The 23,815-nt window shown below is 41.2% G+C and overlaps 1 protein-coding gene across 1 annotated transcript in view; it reads left to right on the top strand.

Moving 5' to 3' along the window:
* LOC110531367 overlaps positions 1-23,815 on the top strand; it is an 83,398-nt gene that overhangs the window by 33,098 nt on the left and 26,485 nt on the right. Inside the window, exon 4 of the mRNA XM_036989240.1 lies at positions 16,691-17,140. Within this exon, the coding sequence (XP_036845135.1) occupies positions 16,691-17,140 (450 nt within the window). The remainder of the gene's footprint in view (positions 1-16,690; positions 17,141-23,815) is intronic.

Below are 23,815 nucleotides of genomic sequence, written 5' to 3'. Positions count from 1 at the left end.
TTTTAGTCAGCTGATTCTATCCATCTGGTTAGTTCCAGTCAGCTGATTCTATCCATTCCTTCTGGTTAGTTCCAGTCAGCCTATTCTATCCATTCCTTCTGGTTAGTTCCAGTCAGCTGATTCTATCCATTCCTTCTGGTTAGTTCTAGTCAGCTGATTATATCCATTCCTTCTGGTTAGTTCTAGTCAGCTGATTCTATCCTTCTGGTTAGTTCCAGTCAGCTGATTCTATCCATTCCTTCTGGTTAGTTCCAGTCAGCTGATTCTATCCATTCCTTCTGGTTAGTTCCAGTCAGCTGATTCTATCCATTCCTTCTGGTTAGTTCTAGTCAGCTGATCATATCCATTCCTTCTGGTTAGTTCTAGTCAGCTGATTCTATCCTTCTGGTTAGTTCCAGTCAGCCTATTCTATCCATTCCTTCTGGTTAGTTCCAGTCAGCTGATTCTATCCATTCCTTCTGGTTAGTTCCAGTCAGCTGATTCTATCCATTCCTTCTGGTTAGTTCTAGTCAGGCAGCTTAGTTTCCCATTCAGAGGACCCCCGACACTTTCCCTTAGTTCTTACAGGTCAAGGTCAGCAGCGTCACAAAAATCTGAGGATGTGAGGATGCCTGTTGGGCGTGGTCCGGAGACGGACTAGGCACCCCGTCCAGAAGTTGGAGAATTTTGCACTTTTCAAACACCTAAAACCCATTTTTACCTGCAATCTAGAGCCATAATTATTATGCTTAATTCTATGTAAAAAAAAAAAAAAAACTGTTTTCTGCATATCTCTTGAGCTGTCTTGTATCCTCCTGACTGGTCTTCTTTTTTTTTTCATTTTAAGAAACTAAATATACTTCTCTGCTAAAAATCTGTGTAAAAGATTGAAATTAATCTGAGTCTTATTTAGTACATTTTGTATTCGCTTGCTTTTCTAAAGTCTACTAACCTTGTCAGCAGGCATGCCAGCTAAGATAGTTAAGACAAGCTAGCTACTCTAACTTGATTGATAGCCTGAAATGGCTTCTGGGTAGCCAGTTATGAGGTTGGGAGACTAGCTCATACCAACTTCAGAAAATTGCTAGGTGTCTAGAAGTATCGTGTGGTATTACAGAGAAACACCAACAACAACAAAACCTTCAAAAAAATAAATACAATTTTATCCATACAGGACCAGTCAAAAGTTTGAACACACCAACTCATTCAAGGCCTTTTCTTTATTTTTACTATTTTCTACATTGTATAATAATAGTGACAACATCAAAACTATGAAATAACACATATAGAATCATGTAATAAACAAAAAGTATATTTGAGATTCTTCAAAGTAGCCACCCTTTGCCTTGATGAGAGCTTTTGGCATTCTCTCAAGCAGCTTCATCTGGAATGCTTTTCCAACAGTCTCTTGGCATGTTAACCCACCATATGGCTTGTGTGAAGGAAAGCAAATACCTAGCTAGCTATCTGCACTCAGGCTGTATAGATCATAGAGATGCATGCAAAGGAAGAACATTGAAATTGAATGTCATAGAGATCTATAATTCATGAGTGATTCCAAATTCTGTTATAAATAACCTCTGCTCCTCCTCTCCTTCCCTCCAGACTCCCTGCAGCTCTCTGTCTCTGAAGAGGAGGTTCCCCATGAGCAGCAGCACTGTGAGCAGGAGTGGAGTCCCAGTCTGGGGCAGGAGGACCCAGAGCCCACACTGATTAAAGAGGAACAGGAGGAAGTCGGGACCAGTCAGGAGGAAGAGAAGCTTCAAGGGCTCTTTGTTACCAAAGACTCCATATTCACTACTTCCTGTGTGAAAAGTGAATGTGATCAGGAGGACCCACTTCAGTCCTTGACTCTTCCCCAAACCCAGACTGTGGAGAACAGAGAGAGAGACTCTAAACCAGTGAATCTCACACCTTTTGTCACTGTGACCCACATTAAGGGTCTCAACATTCCCTGTGACCCTCCAGATAATCAGAACAATGCCTCCAGCCACAGTTCAGCTGTAAATAGCGACCCAGTAGGACTTGACAGCAGTCCACCATTGGATCCCAGTCCACCATTGGATCCCAGTCCACCATTGGATCCCAGTCCACCATTGGATCCCAGCTCACCATTGGGTCCCAGCTCACCATTGGGTCCCAGCTCACCATTGGTTCCCAGCCCACCATTGGATCCCAGTCCACCATTGGTTCCCAGCCCACTATTGGAGAAACACTGTTCCAAACCCAGCACCACGTCTAGAAAAACTTACCACTGCCGTGACTGTGGTGAAACGTTTGCTCTAAAATCTGACCTGCAGAGACATGTGACTCTCACCAAGAAGAGACTCAGTGACTGCAGCTTCGGCAATAAACACTACAACTCCACCTGTAAACTGAAGGCCCATGTCCAACTCTGTCCCAGTGGGAAACCTTGCACCTGTCCAGTTTGTGGCAAGACCTTCAAATACAAAGGAGGTCTCCCCAGGCACATGAGGATTCACAAAGGAGAGAAACCATTTAGCTGTGGTGACTGTGGGAAAAGCTTCAATCAGAAGGGGAACCTAACTGAACATGTACTGATTCACACAGGAGAGAAACCTTTTAGCTGTGGCGACTGCGGGAAAAGCTTTGGGCTCAAGCGGTACCTAACCATGCATAAACTGACTCACACAGGAGAGAAACCGTTTAGCTGTGGAGACTGCGGGAAAAGCTTTAATCGCAAGGCTGTCTTAACTATGCATATACGGACTCACACAGGAGAGAAACCATTTATCTGTGGTGACTGTGGGAAAAGCTTCCGGCATAAAGGCTGCCTTAAGATACATGTACTGACTCACACAGCAGAGAAACGATTTAGCTGTGGAGACTGTGGGAAAAGCTTCAATAAGAGGGGGAACCTAAAAGTGCATATACGGACTCACACTGGAGAGAAATCTTTTAGCTGTGGAGACTGTGGGAAAAGCTTCAATACGAGGGGGAACCTAACCAGACATGCACGGACTCACACCAGAGATAATTCGTTTCGCTGTGGTGACTGTGGGGAAAGCTTCAATGAGAAGGGGCACCTAAATGAACATATACGAACTCACACAGGAGAGAAACGATTTATCTGTGGTGACTGTGGGAAAAGCTTTAAGCATAAGGGGTGCCTTAAAATACATATATTGTCTCACACAGGAGAGAAACCGTATAGGTGTGGTGACTGTGGTGAAAGCTTCAATGAGAAGGGGCGCCTAAATGAACATATACAGACTCACACAGGAGAGAAACCTTATAGCTGTGGTGACTGTGGGGAAAGCTTCAATCAGAAGGTGGACCTAAAGAGGAATATACGGATTCACACAGGAGAGAAATCGCATGGCTGCTCAGTCTGTGGTAAAGGATTCATTCAGAAGTCTCATCTGCTGAGGCATGTGGATAAAGTCCACAAAGGAAGAAAACAGGACAGAAACTGAAAGAACATTAGGACAAAGAGATTGTCTGTCAGGTAAGTGAATAAAAAGGCAGGATGTGGACAAATCTCTTAGGAAGCAACAGCGATATGGCCCTCATCAAATATGCAGACGACATGGCTCTGGTTGCTTGCCTGGAGGTCAAGTCCATCTCCAGCTACTCCCAGTTCATTGACTGCCTCTTGACGTGGTTTGACAGTAGCTTTCTTGACCTCAACGTCAGTCACAAAGACCAAAAAACTGTGCCTTGGAGGAAATCAATTTGGGGAAAATGGAAGCCCTTCTCTTGAGCCTGTCACTATGTAAGGGAATACCCCCCTGAAATGGACAAAAATGAATGGCAACATATTGGCATTGGACAAAGTATGGAAGGACGTGGATCAAGTCACACATTTTAAATACTTGGGGACAATTTTCGACCACAAACTTTTCAACCACAAAACACTGACCTCATCTACAAAAAGGCAAGGCTGTTTCTTTCCCTACTTAAGATAGTATGACGTTTTAATGCAAGCAAATTCACACGGATCGTGGTACACAAATACCAGATTGAGTGTTCTCAATTACAATTCTGCTACCTCTCAGTGATGTTTCATTTTTTGTTTCATTCTGACATTTCAGTCTGACATGTAAAATTAGTTTCATTCTGACATGTAAATGTGTTATGTTTTTATTTTATTTACTTTTCTGCTCTTTTGCACACCAGTATCTCTACTTGCACATCATCATCTGCTCATTTATCACTCCAGTGTTAATCTGCTCAATTGTAACTCTTCACTCCTATGGCCTATTTATTGTCTACCTCCTCATGCCTTTTGCACACACTGTATATATACTTTATTTTTTCTACAGTGTCATTGATTTGTTTATTGGCTTGTTACTGGCTTGTTTATTGTTTATTCCATGTGTAACTCTGTGTTGTTGTCGGTGTCACACTGCTATGCTTTATCTTGGCCAGGTCGCAGTTGCAAATGAGAACTTGATCTCAACTCGCCTACCTGGTTAAATAAAGGTGAAATAAAATTTTAAAAAATGTGTTTCATTCTGACATGTAAATATTTGTGTTTTTATTTTATTTGTGTTTTTATAGTCTCTGGATCATTCATTCTGTTTAAATGTACTAGACAATAAAGTTTGTCTTATCTGCTTATCTTAAAGCTATCTTAGTCTCTGGATCATTCATGCCGTGGGTTACAGGCAAATAGACAAGTAAATCAAATTTGACACCAAGTAATTGTACACAAGGTCCAAAGGAAATTTAGCGCACACTGTCACATCAGTCCCAAGCCAGTTATCAGGAGGGTTAGGGTTAGGGTTAGGAGGAGGTTATCAGGAGGGTTAGGGTTAGGAGGAGGTTATCAGGAGGGTTAGGGTTAGGAGGAGGTTATCAGGAGGGTTAGGGTTAGGAGGAGGTTATCAGGAGGGTTAGGGTTAGGGTTAGGAGGAGGTTATCAGGAGGGTTAGGGTTAGGAGGAGGTTATCCGGAGGGTTAGGGTTAGGAGGAGGTTATCAGGAGGGTTAGGAGGAGGTTATCAGGAGGGTTAGGGTTAGGAGGAGGTTATCAGGAGGGTTAGGGTTAGGAGGAGGTTATCAGGAGGGTTAGGGTTAGGAGGAGGTTATCAGGAGAGTTAGGGTTAGGATGAGGTTATCAGGAGGGTTAGGGTTAGGAGGAGGTTATCAGGAGGGTTAGGGTTAGGAGGAGGTTAGTGGTTCAGTGGTCTAAGGCACTGCATCTCTGTGCTTGAGAAGTCACTACAGACACCCTGGTTCAGCGGTCTAAGGCACCGCATCTCTGTGCTTGAGAAGTCACTACAGACACCCTGGTTCAGCGGTCTATGGCACTGCATCTCTGTGCTTGAGAAGTCACTACAGACACCCTGGTTCAGTGGTCTATGGCACTGCATCTCTGTGCTTGAGAAGTCACTACAGACACCTCGATTTGAATCCAGGCTGTATCACAACCGGCCGTGATTGGGAGTCACATAGGGCGACGCACAATAGGCCAGCGTCCTCCAGTTTTGGCCGTAATTGTAAATAAGAAATTTGTTCTTAACTGACTTGCCTAGTTAAGTAAAGGTTAAATGAATTAAAAATGACAAAAAATGAATTCAGTTCATGCCAGAAATGTTCTCCTAGATCCCCCTATTACCTGCTGTAATTGTTTCCTCTCATGTAGTTATCTATTCCATTATAACTGGTCTGGACCTTGTAGTAAAACCCCTGATTATATAAATATATTGATACGAAATATAAATAGATATACTTTCCAGAAAACATCTTGAATTTGTCCAATAGTTTTTTTTAAATGTCATTTTAATCTAATGTTGCTCATTCATCGTGTTGATGTAATATTGTATGGAATAATGATAAACTGTTGACTCCTGAGGATGAATTGATTCTCCAAGATCATCCTTCACTGTTTGTCTATGTAGTTTTCGTTTCCCTTTGCTACTGGTCTGTAGGCTGCCTTGCACAGAAAACCTCCATCCAGCTGGCGGCGCTGTCGTGTGGTTCAGGGCACGCAGCCCACGAGAATAAAGGATTTTTCTAAAATTCCTTGACTAGAACACGGAAGTAAGATTGTAGACAATGGTTGTCACTAGTTACCACAGCCACCAAGTACAAATTGGCTCTGTCGTAAAAACCTAAGAAAACTCCAATGTGCGTGTTGGTCCTAATTTAAAGGTTAGGCATACGTTTAACTGTGTGGTTAGGGTTAGGTTTAAAATCAGGTTTTAGGAAGAGAAATTGTAGAAATATTGTACCAATTTGTGGCTGTGGTAACTAGTAACGATCCATTGTTGTTGTAATGCTAGACCACAGCAAATATGTTCTACTAAGATAGAATTGAATTGAATAGATCACATCCTGTCGTTTCCAATGCGGAGGCAAGTGAGCCGAGTAGGTGGGATCAAGTGTCGAGATGGGTTTTTCAAAGTCGCGTTTATTGGTCTATCAGAGATGTCAGTCAGATGGCTTAGGTGACGTCAATAAAATACATATTTGTCATATTCAAAATGAGATTTGGAGAAAACACTTTTATTAACTAACTAACTTTAAGTAACTTTTCGTTGTTGACACTTTTATAATGCCACCAAGATCGAAAAGTAAGTTACAAATATATATATTTGAATGTTTATACACGTTATATAAATTCGATATTAAAACGTGTTGTAGTGGGCGTTAACTGTTTAATACATGTTAGAATTTCACATGGGCAAGAAGAGAAATAGTAACGTTAGTTAGGTTGATATATAGACGTATATGTTTATCGGCTGGCTAACGTTACTGTAGTGCAATTAATCGGATTCTGCACTTGTCCGAAAAATAGCACTAGCTAGTTTAGCTAACTAATCATTCAGAACCGCACATCTGAGAGAACAGGACGTAAGTTACTAGTTTACTCGAAGAGCTAGAAAATGGATGAGCACGGACGAACAGCGTTTGTAGGAATTAATGTACTCTACAGTACTGCATATCGTTACACCTCAAAGGAGCTACTACAACCAGGTGTTGTAACCAAAATGATTTTACAATCGTTTTGTTTTGAACAGAACCATGACCAGACGGACATTGGAATTCGTTTCAAAGTGACAGCGAGGACAAGGCACTGTTTCCCCACTGTAACGGCTGTTGGTGGAAGGAGGTGAGGACCAAGGTGCAGCGTTGTACGTGTTCATATTATTTATTTGAAACTGAACACTAAATAACAAAAGGAATAACCGAAACAGTTCTGAAAGGTTAAACAGAAATTAACTACCCACAAAACCGATGTGGGGAAAAAGCTACCTTAGTATGGTTCTCAATCAGAGACAACGATAGACAGCTGCCTCTGATTGAGAACCACACCCGGCCAAACAACAAAGAAATACAAAATATAGAGAAATCACACCCTGGCCTAACCAAAATAGAGAATAAAAGCCTCTCTATGGCCAGGGCGTGACACCCACGAGGAATTTGGCACACGGGTGGTTTTATTTGGGCCCCAAAGTTGAGGCAATTTAAAATATATATTTTATTGTTGTACATAAAAGACTGGAGAAACACCAGGAAATCAGCTTCAAGTTATTTAATTTAAAAAAAATGTATTTAAGAATCTATTCTTGCATTCCGATGAATAATAGAGACACCTGATCGTATTCAAATGTAAGCACAGTATATTTGTTTGGGCTTTTTCCAATCAATTTACGGTCTACAAATGATTTGTAATTATGTTCCCGACCCCCCACAACCATCCGCTCAAGAAAATAATAGTCACGCGGCTGAATCTAGTTCATCCCTGGGATAAAGGGAATGGGATGACTCACCTTTCCTCTGTTTGTTTTTGTTCTCTTCACCAGGATAGTGAGACAGGGGGGGAAGTCCAGGCACCAAAAGAAAAGGACTAGCCGGTGAAACACTTCAGTTTTCGCTGTGCTATGTTTAAAAATATATATATATATCTTCACCATAATTTTTTTTCTATTAGGGGGTAGGCATGCTGGACATGGCCTTCCAGGATACAATCAAAGGCACTTGATCTAAGTAAGGTGACTCTTCGTCCTTACACAATGCCAGAGACTGCTAAGGTTTTTTTTTTTATCAATTATGTCCTCCATTTTTGATATTCCAATCTATAAGATGACCACGTACTTGGGTTTTGGAGGTTTTTAGTCTCGCGGCATGCTTACTTTTCATTTGCCTGTTGTTCTTTTGTGTGATTTTGACAGCATCTTTTCCAGGAGCTGTATTCTCTTGTTAAAGTACCATCTGTATGAGACTAACGTTGTGATATTTTTTCTTTCAATGTGTCTGCAATCAATCACTGTGGGTGCATTATTATTATTATTATTATTATACTATAGATCGTCAATTGGATGATGGCCTCCTCCTTGCATGACACCTGTGCTTACATGCTGCTTCCTTTGTCACCTGAGTCTCCTCCTGTTTGCTCATGAGGAAGCCTCCTCACCTGACAGACCAACTCCTGCAGACTCCTAGAACTAAATTCAGCATCTGCTGCTTCCTCTGCTGGAGCTGGGTGTAGAAGGAAGGAGAGGAGCCCTCCTTCACTCTCTTGTTCTGTCTTTCTCACCTAAAACTCCTACATCTGCTTCCCTGGCCTCTCCTTCAAAAAAATAGCAAATTCAAGACTTTAAACCTGTTGATATAAAAGAATAACGATGCATCTTTAGTTGCTACCAACTTTGTGGTTGTCTTCTTTTTGTACTACGCCGTTCATCTGTTGCAGATTGAGGGGGTGGATTCATGCAATGCATTCTGGTAGGTGCTGCCTCGCAGGACAGTGTCTTCCGTGAACCCTGTCGAAAGACATTTCTACCAGAAAAGTATCATGACTGAAATGCATTTTTATTGACAAAGATAGTCAATAATCAGAATAAAACTGCTCCTCGCACACAGCGTAACCCACTCTCTTCAGGTCCTCAAAGGACTTCTGCAGACTGATGTCCCTACGCCTGATGTTTCTCTGGCCAATCTTCCTCCTCAGTAATTACAAAAGTGTGTAAGTATTCATCTCAAATTATTATTTTTAAATTCAGCTGGATGTTGGGCTATGCTTAAAGTCTCCTGTTTCATAGTTCATTTAGTAGTGTAGTGGTTGATGTAACATCTGTGGTGATATATTGTAGTTTGTAGATAATAGTTTATGGTTATGCCCTCTATCTCTGTTTTTCACCCTGATTGTTTTTTAATAGAGTTCATTTAAATAGACCCACACTTTATCCTGTCCTATGAAACATCAGAATAGACCCAGACTTCATCCTGTCCTGTGAAACATCAGAATAGACCCACACTTCATCCTGTCCTATGAAACATCACAATAAAGACCTACACTTTATCCTGTCCTATGAAACATCACAATAAGGACCCACACTTTATCCTGTCCTATGAAACATCAGAATAAAGACCCAGACTTGATCCTGTCCTATGAAACATCAGAATAAAGACCTACACTTTATCCTGTCCTATGAAACATCACAATAAGGACCCACACTTTATCCTGTCCTATGAAACATCAGAATAAAGACCCAGACTTGATCCTGTCCTATGAAACATCAGAATAAAGACCCACACTTTATCCTGTCCTATGAAACATCAGAATAAAGACCCACACTTTATCCTGTCCTATGAAACATCACAATAAAGACCCACACTTTATCCTGTCCTGTGAAACATCACAATAAAGACCCACACTTCATCCTGTCCTGTGAAACATCAGAATAGACCCACACTTTATCCTGTCCTGTGAAACATCACAATAAAGACCCACACTTCATCCTGTCCTGTGAAACATCAGAATAGACCCACACTTCATCCTGTCCTGTGAAACATCAGAATAGACCCACACTTCATCCTGTCCTGTGAAACATCAGAATAGACCCACACTCTATCCTGTCCTGTGAAACATCAGAATAGACCCACACTTCATCCTGTCCTGTGAAACATCAGAATAGACCCACACTTCATCCTGTCCTATGAAACATCACAATAAAGACCTACACTTTATCCTGTCCTATGAAACATCACAATAAGGACCCACACTTTATCCTGTCCTATGAAACATCAGAATAAAGACCCAGACTTGATCCTGTCCAATGAAACATCAGAATAAAGACCCACACTTTATCCTGTCCTATGAAACATCAGAATAAAGACCCACACTTTATCCTGTCCTATGAAACATCACAATAAAGACCCACACTTTATCCTGTCCTGTGAAACATCACAATAAAGACCCACACTTCATCCTGTCCTGTGAAACATCAGAATAGACCCACACTCTATCCTGTCCTGTGAAACATCACAATAAAGACCCACACTTCATCCTGTCCTGTGAAACATCAGAATAGACCCACACTTCATCCTGTCCTGTGAAACATCAGAATAGACCCACACTCTATCCTGTCCTGTGAAACATCAGAATAGACCCACACTTCATCCTGTCCTGTGAAACATCAGAATAGACCCACACTTTATCGTGTCCTATGAAACATTGCAGTAAAGACCCACACTTCATCCTATGAAACATTTTCAGTTGCTGCCCTCTTAAACCCGATTGGTCTTTTGAAGCTCCTCTCTATTGCTACACATGGTGTGTGTGTCTTTCTTTTTTGGTCCCTTTTCCTGTTGAGGGGGATGCATTCACACCATGTTCTTCCAGGTTGTGATCAAATGCTCTACCTTTATGGTTTCCATATGTTCTATGTTTTTCCCCATGTTAACAGGCATTTAATAAATGTACAACCTTTTGAGTTTTGTCTATTTTCTGAAGATGCGTATGATTATAGTAGACTATAGTTTGTGTTATTCTTACTTAGTCTGATCACAGGGCAACAGAACATAAGTCGTTACCTATACAATGTTTTACAGACATCTACCATCATTTTAAGAGGTACGGGTTAATAGTGTTCTACGACTCGATAAATTACTTTGCAATGACCCCGTGTCACAAATGATGGCTTGGATGTAATACGGCTGGGCACATTGGTAAACTAACTATCACAGATAGATGAGATAGATATATCACTGCATGTATAAATGTGACACGTCCACTTGGCGTTTCCTCTCACTACCATATTTGGGGTTACACGGTGTTAAACCCGGCTATAAGGTTTGTTTCATTACCGGTAGCTAGCATGTTTTTATCTATCAGTGATCATTGCTTTGGCGATTGATCCGATGGGTAGTCATGGATACAGCACACTACTGATTACACAGCCAACGACGTGTGCCTCACCATGCAATAATTACTCAAAATGCATCTTCTCATTATTTATTACATACCTTTCAACGTCTGTTGGAAGCTGGAACAAGGATTTTCCTCTACTCCATTTTTACAATAAACAAAGTATTTTATTGATGACATGTGTTTCTTATCGTGAAAAAAAAAAGTTGATTCACAGAAGAAGTACTAGTAGTGGGAAAACTTGCAAAGAAATCGATTTCTAGCTATTTATTATTAAGCTAAGTCAGCTAGATATCTACTTGGGACAAGCTAGCTACCGCGAAGAAGAGGATGAAGACCATTTGTGCCTTGCTGAATAAGCATAACGTTCATTAGGAAAACGGCCACTATCTAGTGCACTCGTCCTAAACAAAGTAATCTCTACAAACAATTGGGTAAGTCAAAGTCTACCAAACGTAGTGCACTCTGTTTGTTGTAGATTCTAGTTTTGGAAACGGAAAACTGTACGGAGATCAAATGTTCCTTTTATGAGAAAATGTGCAAAATGTCGGCCAAAATCCATCTAGCTGAATCTTCTCCCACTGTCGTCCACTGGGCTTCCTCTCACTACCATATTTGGTAGCAGTCATTTCCAATATGAGGAAATTAATCATAGTGGGAAGAACAACCACGAGCTAGTGAGATCCTACTGGTGCGTTATAGAATTATTTGCATATTTCCTATTGGGAACGCCTACTCTGATTTTCGTGTGTGCAATACCTCAATTCACCCATTCACTCCTAAACAACATGTTTTTTTTTATGGGTAAAAATAAAGGTAAAGTTTAGAAAACTTAGTCCATTCTCTTCATAACATATTTTGATTTTAAAACTGTATATGTTTCATCGACAAGAAAATTAGCAGAAAGTCAGCAAAAACCCAACCTTCGCATCTCCCCAGCCCGTTGGGGAGTGGCAGCGATGAGACAAGATCGTCATTGGATATCAACATTGGATCATTCAGAGATCCTCACTGAACTTCTGAAGAGAGTTTGCTGCACTGAAAGTAAAGGGGCTGAATAATTTTGCACGCCCAATTTTTCAGTTTTTGATTTGTTAAAAAAGTTTGAAATATCCAATAAATGTCGTTCCACTTCATGATTGTGTCCTACTTGTTGTTGAGTTTTATATCTTTATGTTTGAAGCCTGAAATGTGGCAAAAGGTCGCAAAGTTCAAGGGGGCCGAATACTTTCGCAAGGCACTGTATATTTAAACACATAGTTGACAAAGTTACAAAAGAGCAACATGAGAATCTGTAAATAACTAGGTAAGATAATCAAGTGAGAGTGGTGTGGAGCATTCCTCAAATAATTTGGCATGAACATCTTTGTTTTGGTGACGGTCTTAGTTTGCCACAAAACCACCACTGACACGACCACTGCTTACAGCTGCTGCTGAGAAACCAGGGGAGGCTGAAGTAATTCTGAACAAGCCAATTAACCCACTCTTCCCCAGGTTGCCGTCAGTGTAAATAATAATTTGTTCTATACTTAGTAAAAAAATAAAGTCGGTACCTTGTAGTTAACTCTCCCTCCACATAGAGGCGCTGTGGCTTTTGGCTTGCCACCCGCTGATACAGGCGGAAGTGAGCTTACGAGTGGACTTTTCTTTCTTGTGAACAACGTTCTTTCTTTGTGGAAGAAGCTACCAGCTGAATAGCTAACTAGCTACCAGTCAACTTAAAATGTCTAAACAGCAGTTGCTTCGTGTGTTTTTAAATGAGCGCTTAACTGCGGCTGCTGTAGAGATTTTCGGTGCAGTTGAGAAAACGGTAGTGGAGTACCAGGAGGAGAATGATCGGCTACGGAGACTGCTGGGGATCACACCGGAGATACAACTATGTAGAACAGGTACGTCTGTACAGTGCATTCGGAAAGTATTCAGACCCCTTCAATATTTCCACATTAGGTGAAAAATCTGTCCATGTGTGTTTGAGCACTTAACCCTCATGTCTCCTGTAATTACTGGAGATAAGAGCGTCTGCTAAAATGACAAACATTTCAAGTGTAATGCATTGGACTTTTGGAGTCCATTTCTTATTGTAAATAAGAATATAATATGTTTCTGAACACTAATACATTCATGTGGATGATACTATGATTACGGATAATCACGAATAATTAAGTTAATATCCTGCAAAATCAGGAATACAGATACACAACTCCCCTCCTCCTTACCAATAACAGGGGAGGTTAGCATTTTGGAGGGATGTGATGAGGATATTTGTTTCTTGTAACTTTCTCACTTGTCTTCATTGAAGGTTCATTCATTATTATCCAGAAACAGATTATATTGTATGTACAATAAAAGGGACTACAAACTTAAACAAACACATTATTCACCATTCACTTCCTATCGGACAAAACCCACAACACAACCAAAACAAACACATTATTCACCATTCACTTCCTATTGGACAAAACCCACAACACAACCAAAACAAACTGCATTCAACCAGTTTGTGGTTTCACAAGCTTAATGTGTGTAATGAATATGGGATCAAATACGACACTTCTGACTACTGTAATACGCTACGTTAACTTATCCAAATGCTTCTGACTACTGTAATACGCTACGTTAACTTATCCAAATGCTTCTGACTACTCTAATACGCTACGTTAACTTATCCAAATGCTTCTGACTACTGTAATACGCTACATTAACTTATCCAAATGCTTCTGACTACTGTAATACGCTACGTTAACTTATCCAAATGCTTCTGACTACTGTAATACGCTACGTTAACTTATCCAAATGCTTCTGACTACTGTAATACGCTACGTTAACTTATCCAAATGCTTCTGACTACTGTAATACGCTACGTTAACTTATCCAAATGCTTCTGACTACTGTAATACGCTACGCTACGTTAACTTATCCAAATGCTTCTGACTACTGTAATACGCTACCTTAACTCATCCAAATGCTTCTGACTACTGTAATACGCTACCTTAACTCATCCAAATGCTTCTGGCTACTGTAATACGCTACCTTAACTCATCCAAATGCTTCTGGCTACTGTAATACGCTACCTTAACTCATCCAAATGCTTCTGGCTACTGTAATACGCTACGTTAACTTATCCAAATGCTTCTGACTACTGTAATACGCTACGTTAACTTATCCAAATGCTTCTGACTACTGTAATACGCTACCTTAACTTATCCAAATGCTTCTGGCTACTGTAATACGCTACGTTAACTTATCCAAATGCTTCTGACTACTGTAATACACTACTTTAACTTATCCAAATGCTTCTGACTACTGTAATACGCTACGTTAACTTATCCAAATGCTTCTGACTACTGTAATGCTCTACGTTAACTTATCCAAATACTTCTGACTACTGTAATACACTACGCTACGTTAACTTATCCAAATGCTTCTGACTACTGTAATACACTACGTTAACTTATCCAAATGCTTCTGACTACTGTAATACGCTACGTTAACTTATCCAAATGCTTCTGACTACTGTAATGCTCTACGTTAACTTATCCAAATGCTTCTGACTACTGTAATACACTACGCTACGTTAACTTATCCAAATGCTTCTGACTACTGTAATACGCTACGTTAACTTATCCAAATGCTTCTGACTACTGTAATACACTACGCTACATTAACTTATCCAAATGCTTCTGGCTACTGTAATACGCTACGTTAACTTATCCAAATGCTTCTGGCTACTGTAATACGCTACGTTAACTTATCCAAATGCTTCTGACTACTGTAATACGCTACGTTAACTTATCCAAATGCTTCTGACTACTGTAATACACTACGCTACATTAACTTATCCAAATGCTTCTGACTACTGTAATACGCTACGTTAACTTATCCAAATGCTTCTGACTACTGTAATGCTCTACGTTAACTTATCCAAATGCTTCTGACTACTGTAATACGCTACGTTAACTTATCCAAATGCTTCTGACTACTGTAAAACACTACGCTACGTTAACTTATCCAAATGCTTCTGACTACTGTAATACACTACGTTAACTTATCCAAATGCTTCTGACTACTGTAATACGCTACGTTAACTTATCCAAATGCTTCTGGCTACTGTAATACACTACGTTAACTTATCCAAATGCTTCTGGCTACTGTAATACACTACGTTAACTTATCCAAATGCTTCTGGCTACTGTAATACACTACGTTAACTTATCCAAATGCTTCTGGCTACTGTAATACGCTACGTTAACTTATCCAAATGCTTCTGACTACTGTAATACGCTACGTTAACTTATCCAAATGCTTCTGGCTACTGTAATACACTACGCTACGTTAACTTATCCAAATGCTTCTGACTACTGTAATACACTACGTTAACTTATCCAAATGCTTCTGGCTACTGTAATACACTACGTTAACTTATCCAAATGCTTCTGGCTACTGTAATACACTACGTTAACTTATCCAAATGCTTCTGGCTACTGTAATACACTACGTTAACTTATCCAAATGCTTCTGGCTACTGTAATACGCTACCTTAACTTATCCAAATGCTTCTGGCTACTGTAATACACTACGTTAACTTATCCAAATGCTTCTGGCTACTGTAATACACTACGCTACGTTAACTTATCCAAATGCTTCTGGCTACTGTAATACGCTACGTTAACTTATCCAAATGCTTCTGACTACTGTAATACACTACTTTAACTTATCCAAATGCTTCTGGCTACTGTAATACGCTACGTTAACTTATCCAAATGCTTCTGACTACTGTAATACGCTACGTTAACTTATCCAAATGCTTCTGACTACTGTAATACGCTACGTTAACTTATCCAAATGCTTCTGACTACTGTAATACACTACTTTAACTTATCCAAATGCTTCTGGCTACTGTAATACGCTACGTTAACTTATCCAAATGCTTCTGACTACTGTAATACGCTACGTTAACTTATCCAAATGCTTCTGACTACTGTAATACACTACATTAACTTATCCAAATGCTTCTGGCTACTGTAATACGCTACGTTAACTTATCCAAATGCTTCTGGCTACTGTAATACACTACGTTAACTTATCCAAATGCTTCTGACTACTGTAATACGCTACGTTAACTTATCCAAATGCTTCTGACTACTGTAATACACTACGTTAACTTATCCAAATGCTTCTGACTACTGTAATACACTACATTAACTTATCCAAATGCTTCTGACTACTGTAATACACTACATTAACTTATCCAAATGCTTCTGACTACTGTAATACGCTACGTTAACTTATCCAAATGCTTCTGGCTACTGTTAACTTATCCAAATGCTTCTGACTACTGTAATACACTACGTTAACTTAACCAAATGCTTCTGACTACTGTAATACACTACGTTAACTTATCCAAATGCTTCTGACTAATTCACATTGGGGGACTAGATACATAAAGGTTCTTTTGATTTCTAAATGGTAAAACGGATATTATGAACATTTGATCTCAAATCCCAAATTCTGGAGTACAGAGACACATTTGTTAGTTTCACTGTCTAAATAAATACATAAGGGAGTGTAAACCTCCTCTCCTTCCCTCCAGACTCCCTGCAGCTCTCTGTCTCTGAAGAGGAGGTTCCCCCTGAGCAGCAGCACTGTGAGCAGGAGTGGAGCCCCAGTCTGGGACAGAAGGACCCAGAGACCAAACAGATTAAAGAGGAACAGGAGGAAGTCAGGACCAGTCAGGAGGAAGAGCAGCTTCAAGGGCTCGTTGATACCAAAGACTCCATATTCACTCCTTCCCGTGTGAAAAGTGAATGTGATCTGGAGAACCCATGTCAAGAAGCCGTACTAGCTGAACACCCAACTCTCAGTCCACTGAAAATGTCTAAACTACAGTTGTTCTGTGTGTTTTTAAATGAATGTTTAACGGCATCTGCTGCTGTTGAGATTTTCGGGGCAGTTGAGAAAACGGTAGTGGAGTACCAGGAGGAGAATGATCTGCTACGGAGACTGCTGCAGAGGACACCAGAGATACAACTACGTAGAATAGGTTAGTATGTAGATATAATACCTAGCTAGCTACGGTTCTACTTAGTTAATAAACTGTTTCCGGTAACAGGGATCTCCATCGCATCCATTTTTAAAGAACAATTCATAATATAGCTATGATTCACCAGGCATAACTAAAAAGTTATCTGTCAGGAAATGATCATTGAAAACAGCTTATATGGCACAGCCTTTCTGACTCCAAAGCATTTCATTAGAGACGGTGAGTATGTTTACGTTCACACTAGTAATTCCATATTATATTGACGGCAGTAGGCTGAGTACGACATCGGTCCTGTAGACCCCTGACTCTGCTCATCTTCAACGCTGTGAGGTCATAATAGAAGTAAGCATTAGAGGTCGACCTCTACTAAGTGTGACAGTATAGACTTTACGTCCGTCCCCTCGCCCCCACCTGGGCGCTAACTAGCTAGCCAGCCATTTCACATCGGCTATATTAGCATACGGTGATCAAAACATCTAGTTTTCTGAGAAATCTTTCAGATTATTAGGACGTGTACAAGCTTTATTAAAATATCAAGTTTGGGAGCAGTAAAACTATTTATCTGTATTGTACATTATTTTAGCTCCTGATATTATTTAGGATCAATGCCAATAAAGACATTTTCAATAAAAAAATCGTTGAGATCTATAATTCACATTTGTGATTCAAGTGTTCTATTTAATTGTGTGGTATATAAATAACCTCTGCTCCTCCTCTCCTTCCCTCCAGACTGCCTGCAGCCCTCTGTCTCTGAAGAGGAGGTTCCCCCTGAGCAGCAGCACTGTAAGCAGGAGTGGAGCCCCAGTCTGGGACAGAAGGATCCAGAGACCAAACAGATTAAAGAGGAACAGGAGGAAGTCAGGACCTGTCAGGAGGGAGAGCAGCTTCAAGGTCTCAAAGACTCCATATTCACTACTTCCTGTGTGAAAAGTGAATGTGATCAGGAGGACCCACTTCAGTCCTTGACTCTTCCCCAAACCCAGACTGTGGAGAACAGAGAGAGTGACTCTAAACCAGTGGATCTGAACCCTTTTGTCACTGTGACCCACATTAAGGGTCTCAACATTCCCTGTGACCCTCCAGATAATCAAAACAATGCCTCCAGCCACAGTTCAGCTGTAAGCAGTGACACAGTACGACTTGACAGTAGCCCACCATTAGATCCCAGTCCACCATTGAAGAAACACTGTTCCAAACCCAACACCACAGCTAGAAAAACTCACCACTGCCGTGACTGTGGTGCAACATTTGCTCTGAAAGCTGACCTGCAGAGACATGTGACTCTCTTCAGTAAGATACCCAGTGAATGTAGTTCCTGCCAAAAACGCTACAACTCCACCTGTAAACTGAAGGCCCATGTCCGACTCTGTCACAGTGGTAAACCCCTCACCTGCCCTGTTTGTGGAAAGACCTTCAAACACAAAGGAGATCTGTCCAATCACATGAGGATTCACACAGGAGAGAAACCATTTATCTGTGGTGACTGTGGGAAAAGCTTCAATCGCACGGATTTCCTAACCAGGCATAAACTGACTCACACAGGAGAGAAACCATTCACCTGTGGTGACTGTGGGAAAAGCTTCAATCGGAAGGAGACCTTAACTACGCACAAACTGACTCACACCAAAGAGAAACCATTTAGCTGTGGTGACTGTGGGAAAAGTTTCAATCGGAAGGTGAGCCTAACTGAGCATAAATTGACTCGCACAGGAGCGAAACCATTTAGCTGTGGTGACTGTGGGAAGAGCTTTATTCGGAAGGTGAGCCTAACTGAACATAAACTGACTCACACAGGAGAGAAACCATTTGTCTGTGGTGACTGTGGGAAAAGCTTCAATCGGATAGGGCACCTATCTGAACATAAACTGACTCACACAGGAGAGAAACCATTTAGCTGTGGTGAATGTGGGAAGAGCTTTATTCAGAACAGGGCACTAAGTAGACATATACTGACTCACACAGGAGAGAAATCATTTAGCTGTGGTGACTGTGGGAAGAGCTTTATTCAGAAGTGGGACCTAAGGAGACATAAACTGACTCACACACGAGAGAAACCATTCACCTGTGGTGACTGTGGGAGAAGTTTCAATCGCAAGGAGACTTTAACTACGCACAAACTCACTCACAACAGAGAGACACCATTTAGCTGTAGTAACTGTGGGAAAAGCTTCATTCAGAAGGGGGTCCTAATGAGGCATTTACTGACTCACACAGGAGAGAAACCATTTAGCTGTGTTGACTGCGGGAAGAGCTTTATTCTGAAAGGGGACCTAAGAAGACATATGCTGATTCACACAGGAGAGAAACCATTCTCCTGTGGTGACTGTGGGAAAAGCTTCAATCGCAAGCAGACCTTAACTACACACAAACTAACTCACACCAGAGAGAAATCGTGTAGCTGTGGGGACTGTGGGAAAAGCTTCAATCGGAAACATCATGGCTGCTCAGTCTGTGATAAAATATTAATTCAGAAGACTAATCTGCTAACACGTGAAAAACAACCACAAAGAAAGTGAATGAGGACACAGAGAGGAGACTAAGAGAGTATTGAGATACACCTGTGGACCAACTGAGGACATAGACACAGAGGGGACTAAGAGAGTATTGAGATACACCCAAGATCCCCTGTGGACCAACTGTAACTGGTTCTCCTGATCCTGCTCAGTCCAATGTCACAGTAATTATATAATGGGACTGTTGTCTGAACCTAACAGGCAATGTTGCTACTCTTTGTGTATGAAATGGACAATTTGCAGTTCCGACAACCACCAGTTTTTAGGTGAACAACTGGGAGATGATGTAGGAGAGTTGTGATCACTCAATGTCGTAGACAGATCTGTGGATACAAGATGTCCAGATCTGATGCAGGGTTTCCAATAGGCTGCCTGTTGGTGGTTTAATATGGCCCAAGTTTTCATGTGTAAATAGATTTACAGTACCAAGGGTTTTTCTTTATTTGTACTATTTTCTACATTGTACAATAAGTAGCCACCCAGGTGTATCCGATCTCAAGAAATTGTAGAAAACATCCCCCTTATGTAATCAATGTGAGCATTACTTAACCAGGGGAGTAGTGATTGGATAATGGGGAATGTTTTGTAACTAGGGGAGTAGTGATTGGATAAGGGGGATGTTTTGTAACCAGGGGAGTAGTGATTGGATAAGGGGGGTTGTAACCAGGGGAGTAGTGATTGGATAAGGGGGATGTTTTGTAACCAGGGGAGTGGTGATTGGATAAGGAGGGGTTGTAACCAGGGGAGTAGTGATTGGATAAGGGGGATGTTTTGTAACTAGGGGAGTAGTGAGTGGATAAGGGGGTATTCCTGTATTGTGTGAATCAGATGTAACTGGTTGAGGGAGGAGTTTACCAGCGAGGCTGGACTGTATATAAGTCATTGTTGGCAAGTCATTTTTCTTTGTCTGCAGACGGCCTGTTTTTAGAACCTCTTTCTCTCTGGGGCCTTTTTCCTAAATATTCTACTGCTGTATTTTGTTGTTGTTAACTTGTTAACTTGTTATCCACACATGCAGGGTCATATAATTAGTATTTTCTTTAGGAGGAACAGGATTGTGTTTCCTGGAGGTGGAGAGTTGGGGAGACCATAGGATGTGTAGACTGATTATAAAGGGCTTTGCTTGAATAAATACTGGCTGTGCATTTCCTCTGGAGGGGCCACCGACCCAAATAGACCAGAGGGTATCCTCTTTGTTACTGTGTTGGGTTCATGCTTTGGGGTGTGTATGAAAATGTCTCAGCATGACGAGGTGAGTATACCTCTTTCGTCTCGTGGGACACTAGGTCCCATTACAGTGAGGAACTCCAGGTCCACAGATGAAGGGTTTGTGGCGCACTAAGCTATTAAAGACTAAAGTATTTATTTAATAAGTTGCAGAGCTGAGAAATTATACTCACCATGAACTTCTGGTGTTATTGCCCTAGGAGATCGTGATGAACTTCGACCCCTGAGCTGACGTCCCGCTGAGTTTGTGACGCACATCCCTGGGTGTAAAACAAAGATATGTATTAATTAATAAACAGTTGCAGAGTGAAGAAATTATACTCGCCCTCAAGTTTTCCTGGTCTTATTGCCCTAGGAGATCCTGATGAACTACGACCCCTGACAGGTATTCCCAAACTGGGGTACGCCAAATAAAAATGTGATTCACTTTTTTTTCTCTCACCTGAGTAGACTCGTTTCACTGCCAAAAATTAAATTCAACCCTCTAGTGTTCGGCGAAATAACAACACAATGTCAAATACAGGTAGCCTCGTCAAATAATTAACATCCAATCACATTAACCGTTACTCATCCAATCACATTCACCGTTACTCATCCAATCACATTCACCGTTACTCATCCAATCACATTTCGACTCTGTCAATCACCACATCCTCATCGGCAGACTCGACAGCCTTGGTTTCTCAAATGATTGCCTCGCCTGGTTCACCAACTACTTCTCTGATAGAGTTCAGTGTGTCAAATCGGAGGGTCTGCTGTCCGGACCTCTGGCAGTCTCTATGGGGGTGCCACAGGGTTCAATTCTTGGACCGACTCTCTTCTCTGTATACATCAATGAGGTTGCTCTTGCTGCTGGTGAGTCTCTGATCCACCTCTACGCAGACGACACCATTCTGTATCCTTCTGGCCCTTCTTTGGACACTGTGTTAACAACCCTCCAGGCAAGCTTCAATGCCATACAACTCTCCTTCCGTGGCCTCCAATTGCTCTTAAATACAAGTAAAACTAAATGCATGCTCTTCAACCGATCGCTACCTGTACCTACCCGCCTGTCCAACATTACTACTCTGGACGGCTCTGACTTAGAATACGTGGACAACTACAAATACTTAGGTGTCTGGTTAGACTGTAAACTCTCCTTCCAGACCCATATCAAACATCTCCAATCCAAAGTTAAATCTAGAATTGGCTTCCTATTTCGCAACAAAGCATCCTTCACTCATGCTGCCAAACATACCCTTGTAAAACTGACCATCCTACCAATCCTCGACTTTGGCTAAGTCCTTTACAAAATAGCCTCCAATACCCTACTCAACAAATTGGATGCAGTCTATCACAGTGCAATCCGTTTTGTCACCAAAGCCCCATATACTACCCACCATTGCGACCTGTACGCTCTCGTTGGCTGGCCCTCGCTTCATACTCGTCGCCAAACCCACTGGCTCCATGTCATCTACAAGACCCTGCTAGGTAAAGTCCCCCCTTATCTCAGCTCGCTGGTCACCATTGCATCTCCCACCTGTAGCACACGCTCCAGCAGGTATATCTCTCTAGTCACCCCCAAAACCAATTCTTTCTTTGGCCGCCTCTCTTTCCAGTTCTCTGCTGCCAATGACTGGAACGAACTACAAAAATCTCTGAAACTGGAAACACTTATCTCCCTCACTAGCTTTAAGCACCAACTGTCAGAGCAGCTCACAGATTACTGCACCTGTACATAGCCCACCTATAATTTAGCCCAAACAACTACCTCTTTCCCTACTGTATTTAATTAATTAATTTATTTTGCTCCTTTGCACCCCATTATTTTTATTTCTACTTTGCACATTCTCCCATTGCAAATCTACCATTCCAGTGTTTTACTTGCTATATTGTATTTACTTTGCCACCATGGCCTTTTTGCCTTTACCTCCCTTATCTCACCTCATTTGCTCACATCGTATATAGACTTGTTTATACTGTATTATTGACTGTGTGTTTGTTTTACTCCATGTGTAACTCTGTGTCGTTGTATGTGTCGAACTGCTTTGCTTTATCTTGGCCAGGTCGCAATTGTAAATGAGAACTTGTTCTCAACTTGCCTACCTGGTTAAATAAAGGTGTTCTCAACTTGCCTACCTGGTTAAATAAAGGTGTTCTCAACTAGCCTACCTGGTTAAATAAAGGTGTTCTCAACTTGCCTACCTGGTTAAATAAAGGTGTTCTCAACTAGCCTACCTGGTTAAATAAAGGTGTTCTCTACTAGCCTACCTGGTTAAATAAAGGTGAAATAAATAAAAATAAATACAAGGACATGTCTAGAATAAGTGGGTCAACGTCCCCTCATCCTGCTTGCACCTCTCACACAGTGGTGAGGTGTCTGGGAATATTTTATGCAGTTTCACTTTTGAGTAATGTAACCTGTGTATCACCTTAAACTGTACAAGGTTGTGTCTGGCATTCACTGAACTGTGGTTTATATTCCGGAGAGCTTCTACCCAGTCCTCATCTGAGATTTCTGAACCAAGTTCTTGTTCCCACGCCCTTTTAATGGTGTCTGTGGATACCTCTATGTGGGCCTGTAGCACATCATACAGTCTAGAGACCGACCCTTTTGAATGGGTTTTGACAAGGATCAGCTTATCTAATGTAGGATTATTTGTCTGAATGCCACACTGTGGGATATGTGTCCTTACGAAATTCCTGATTTGGAGGTATCTGAAAAAATGTGTTGTTGGCATGTTGAACTTTCCCTGTAATTGTTGAAATGAAGCTAACTGACCATCCATGTATAAGTTACCAATTGTTGTGACCGTCCACTGTGAAAACACCACATCATCCAATGTTCATTCAAGGTTCCAATATAGAACCGTCATGGTGGCCTAGAGTCAGTTGAAACTGCCTCTGCCTGCCAACTGGTTACTTCTAAGTGAACTGGCAGACAGTTAAAACATAT

Source organism: Oncorhynchus mykiss, chromosome 9, assembly GCF_013265735.2.
Source record: "Oncorhynchus mykiss isolate Arlee chromosome 9, USDA_OmykA_1.1, whole genome shotgun sequence".
Classification (NCBI taxonomy): Eukaryota; Metazoa; Chordata; class Actinopteri; order Salmoniformes; family Salmonidae; genus Oncorhynchus; species Oncorhynchus mykiss.
The sequence above is the reverse complement of the archived record's forward strand: the minus strand, read 5'-3'. Positions and strand labels throughout refer to the sequence as shown.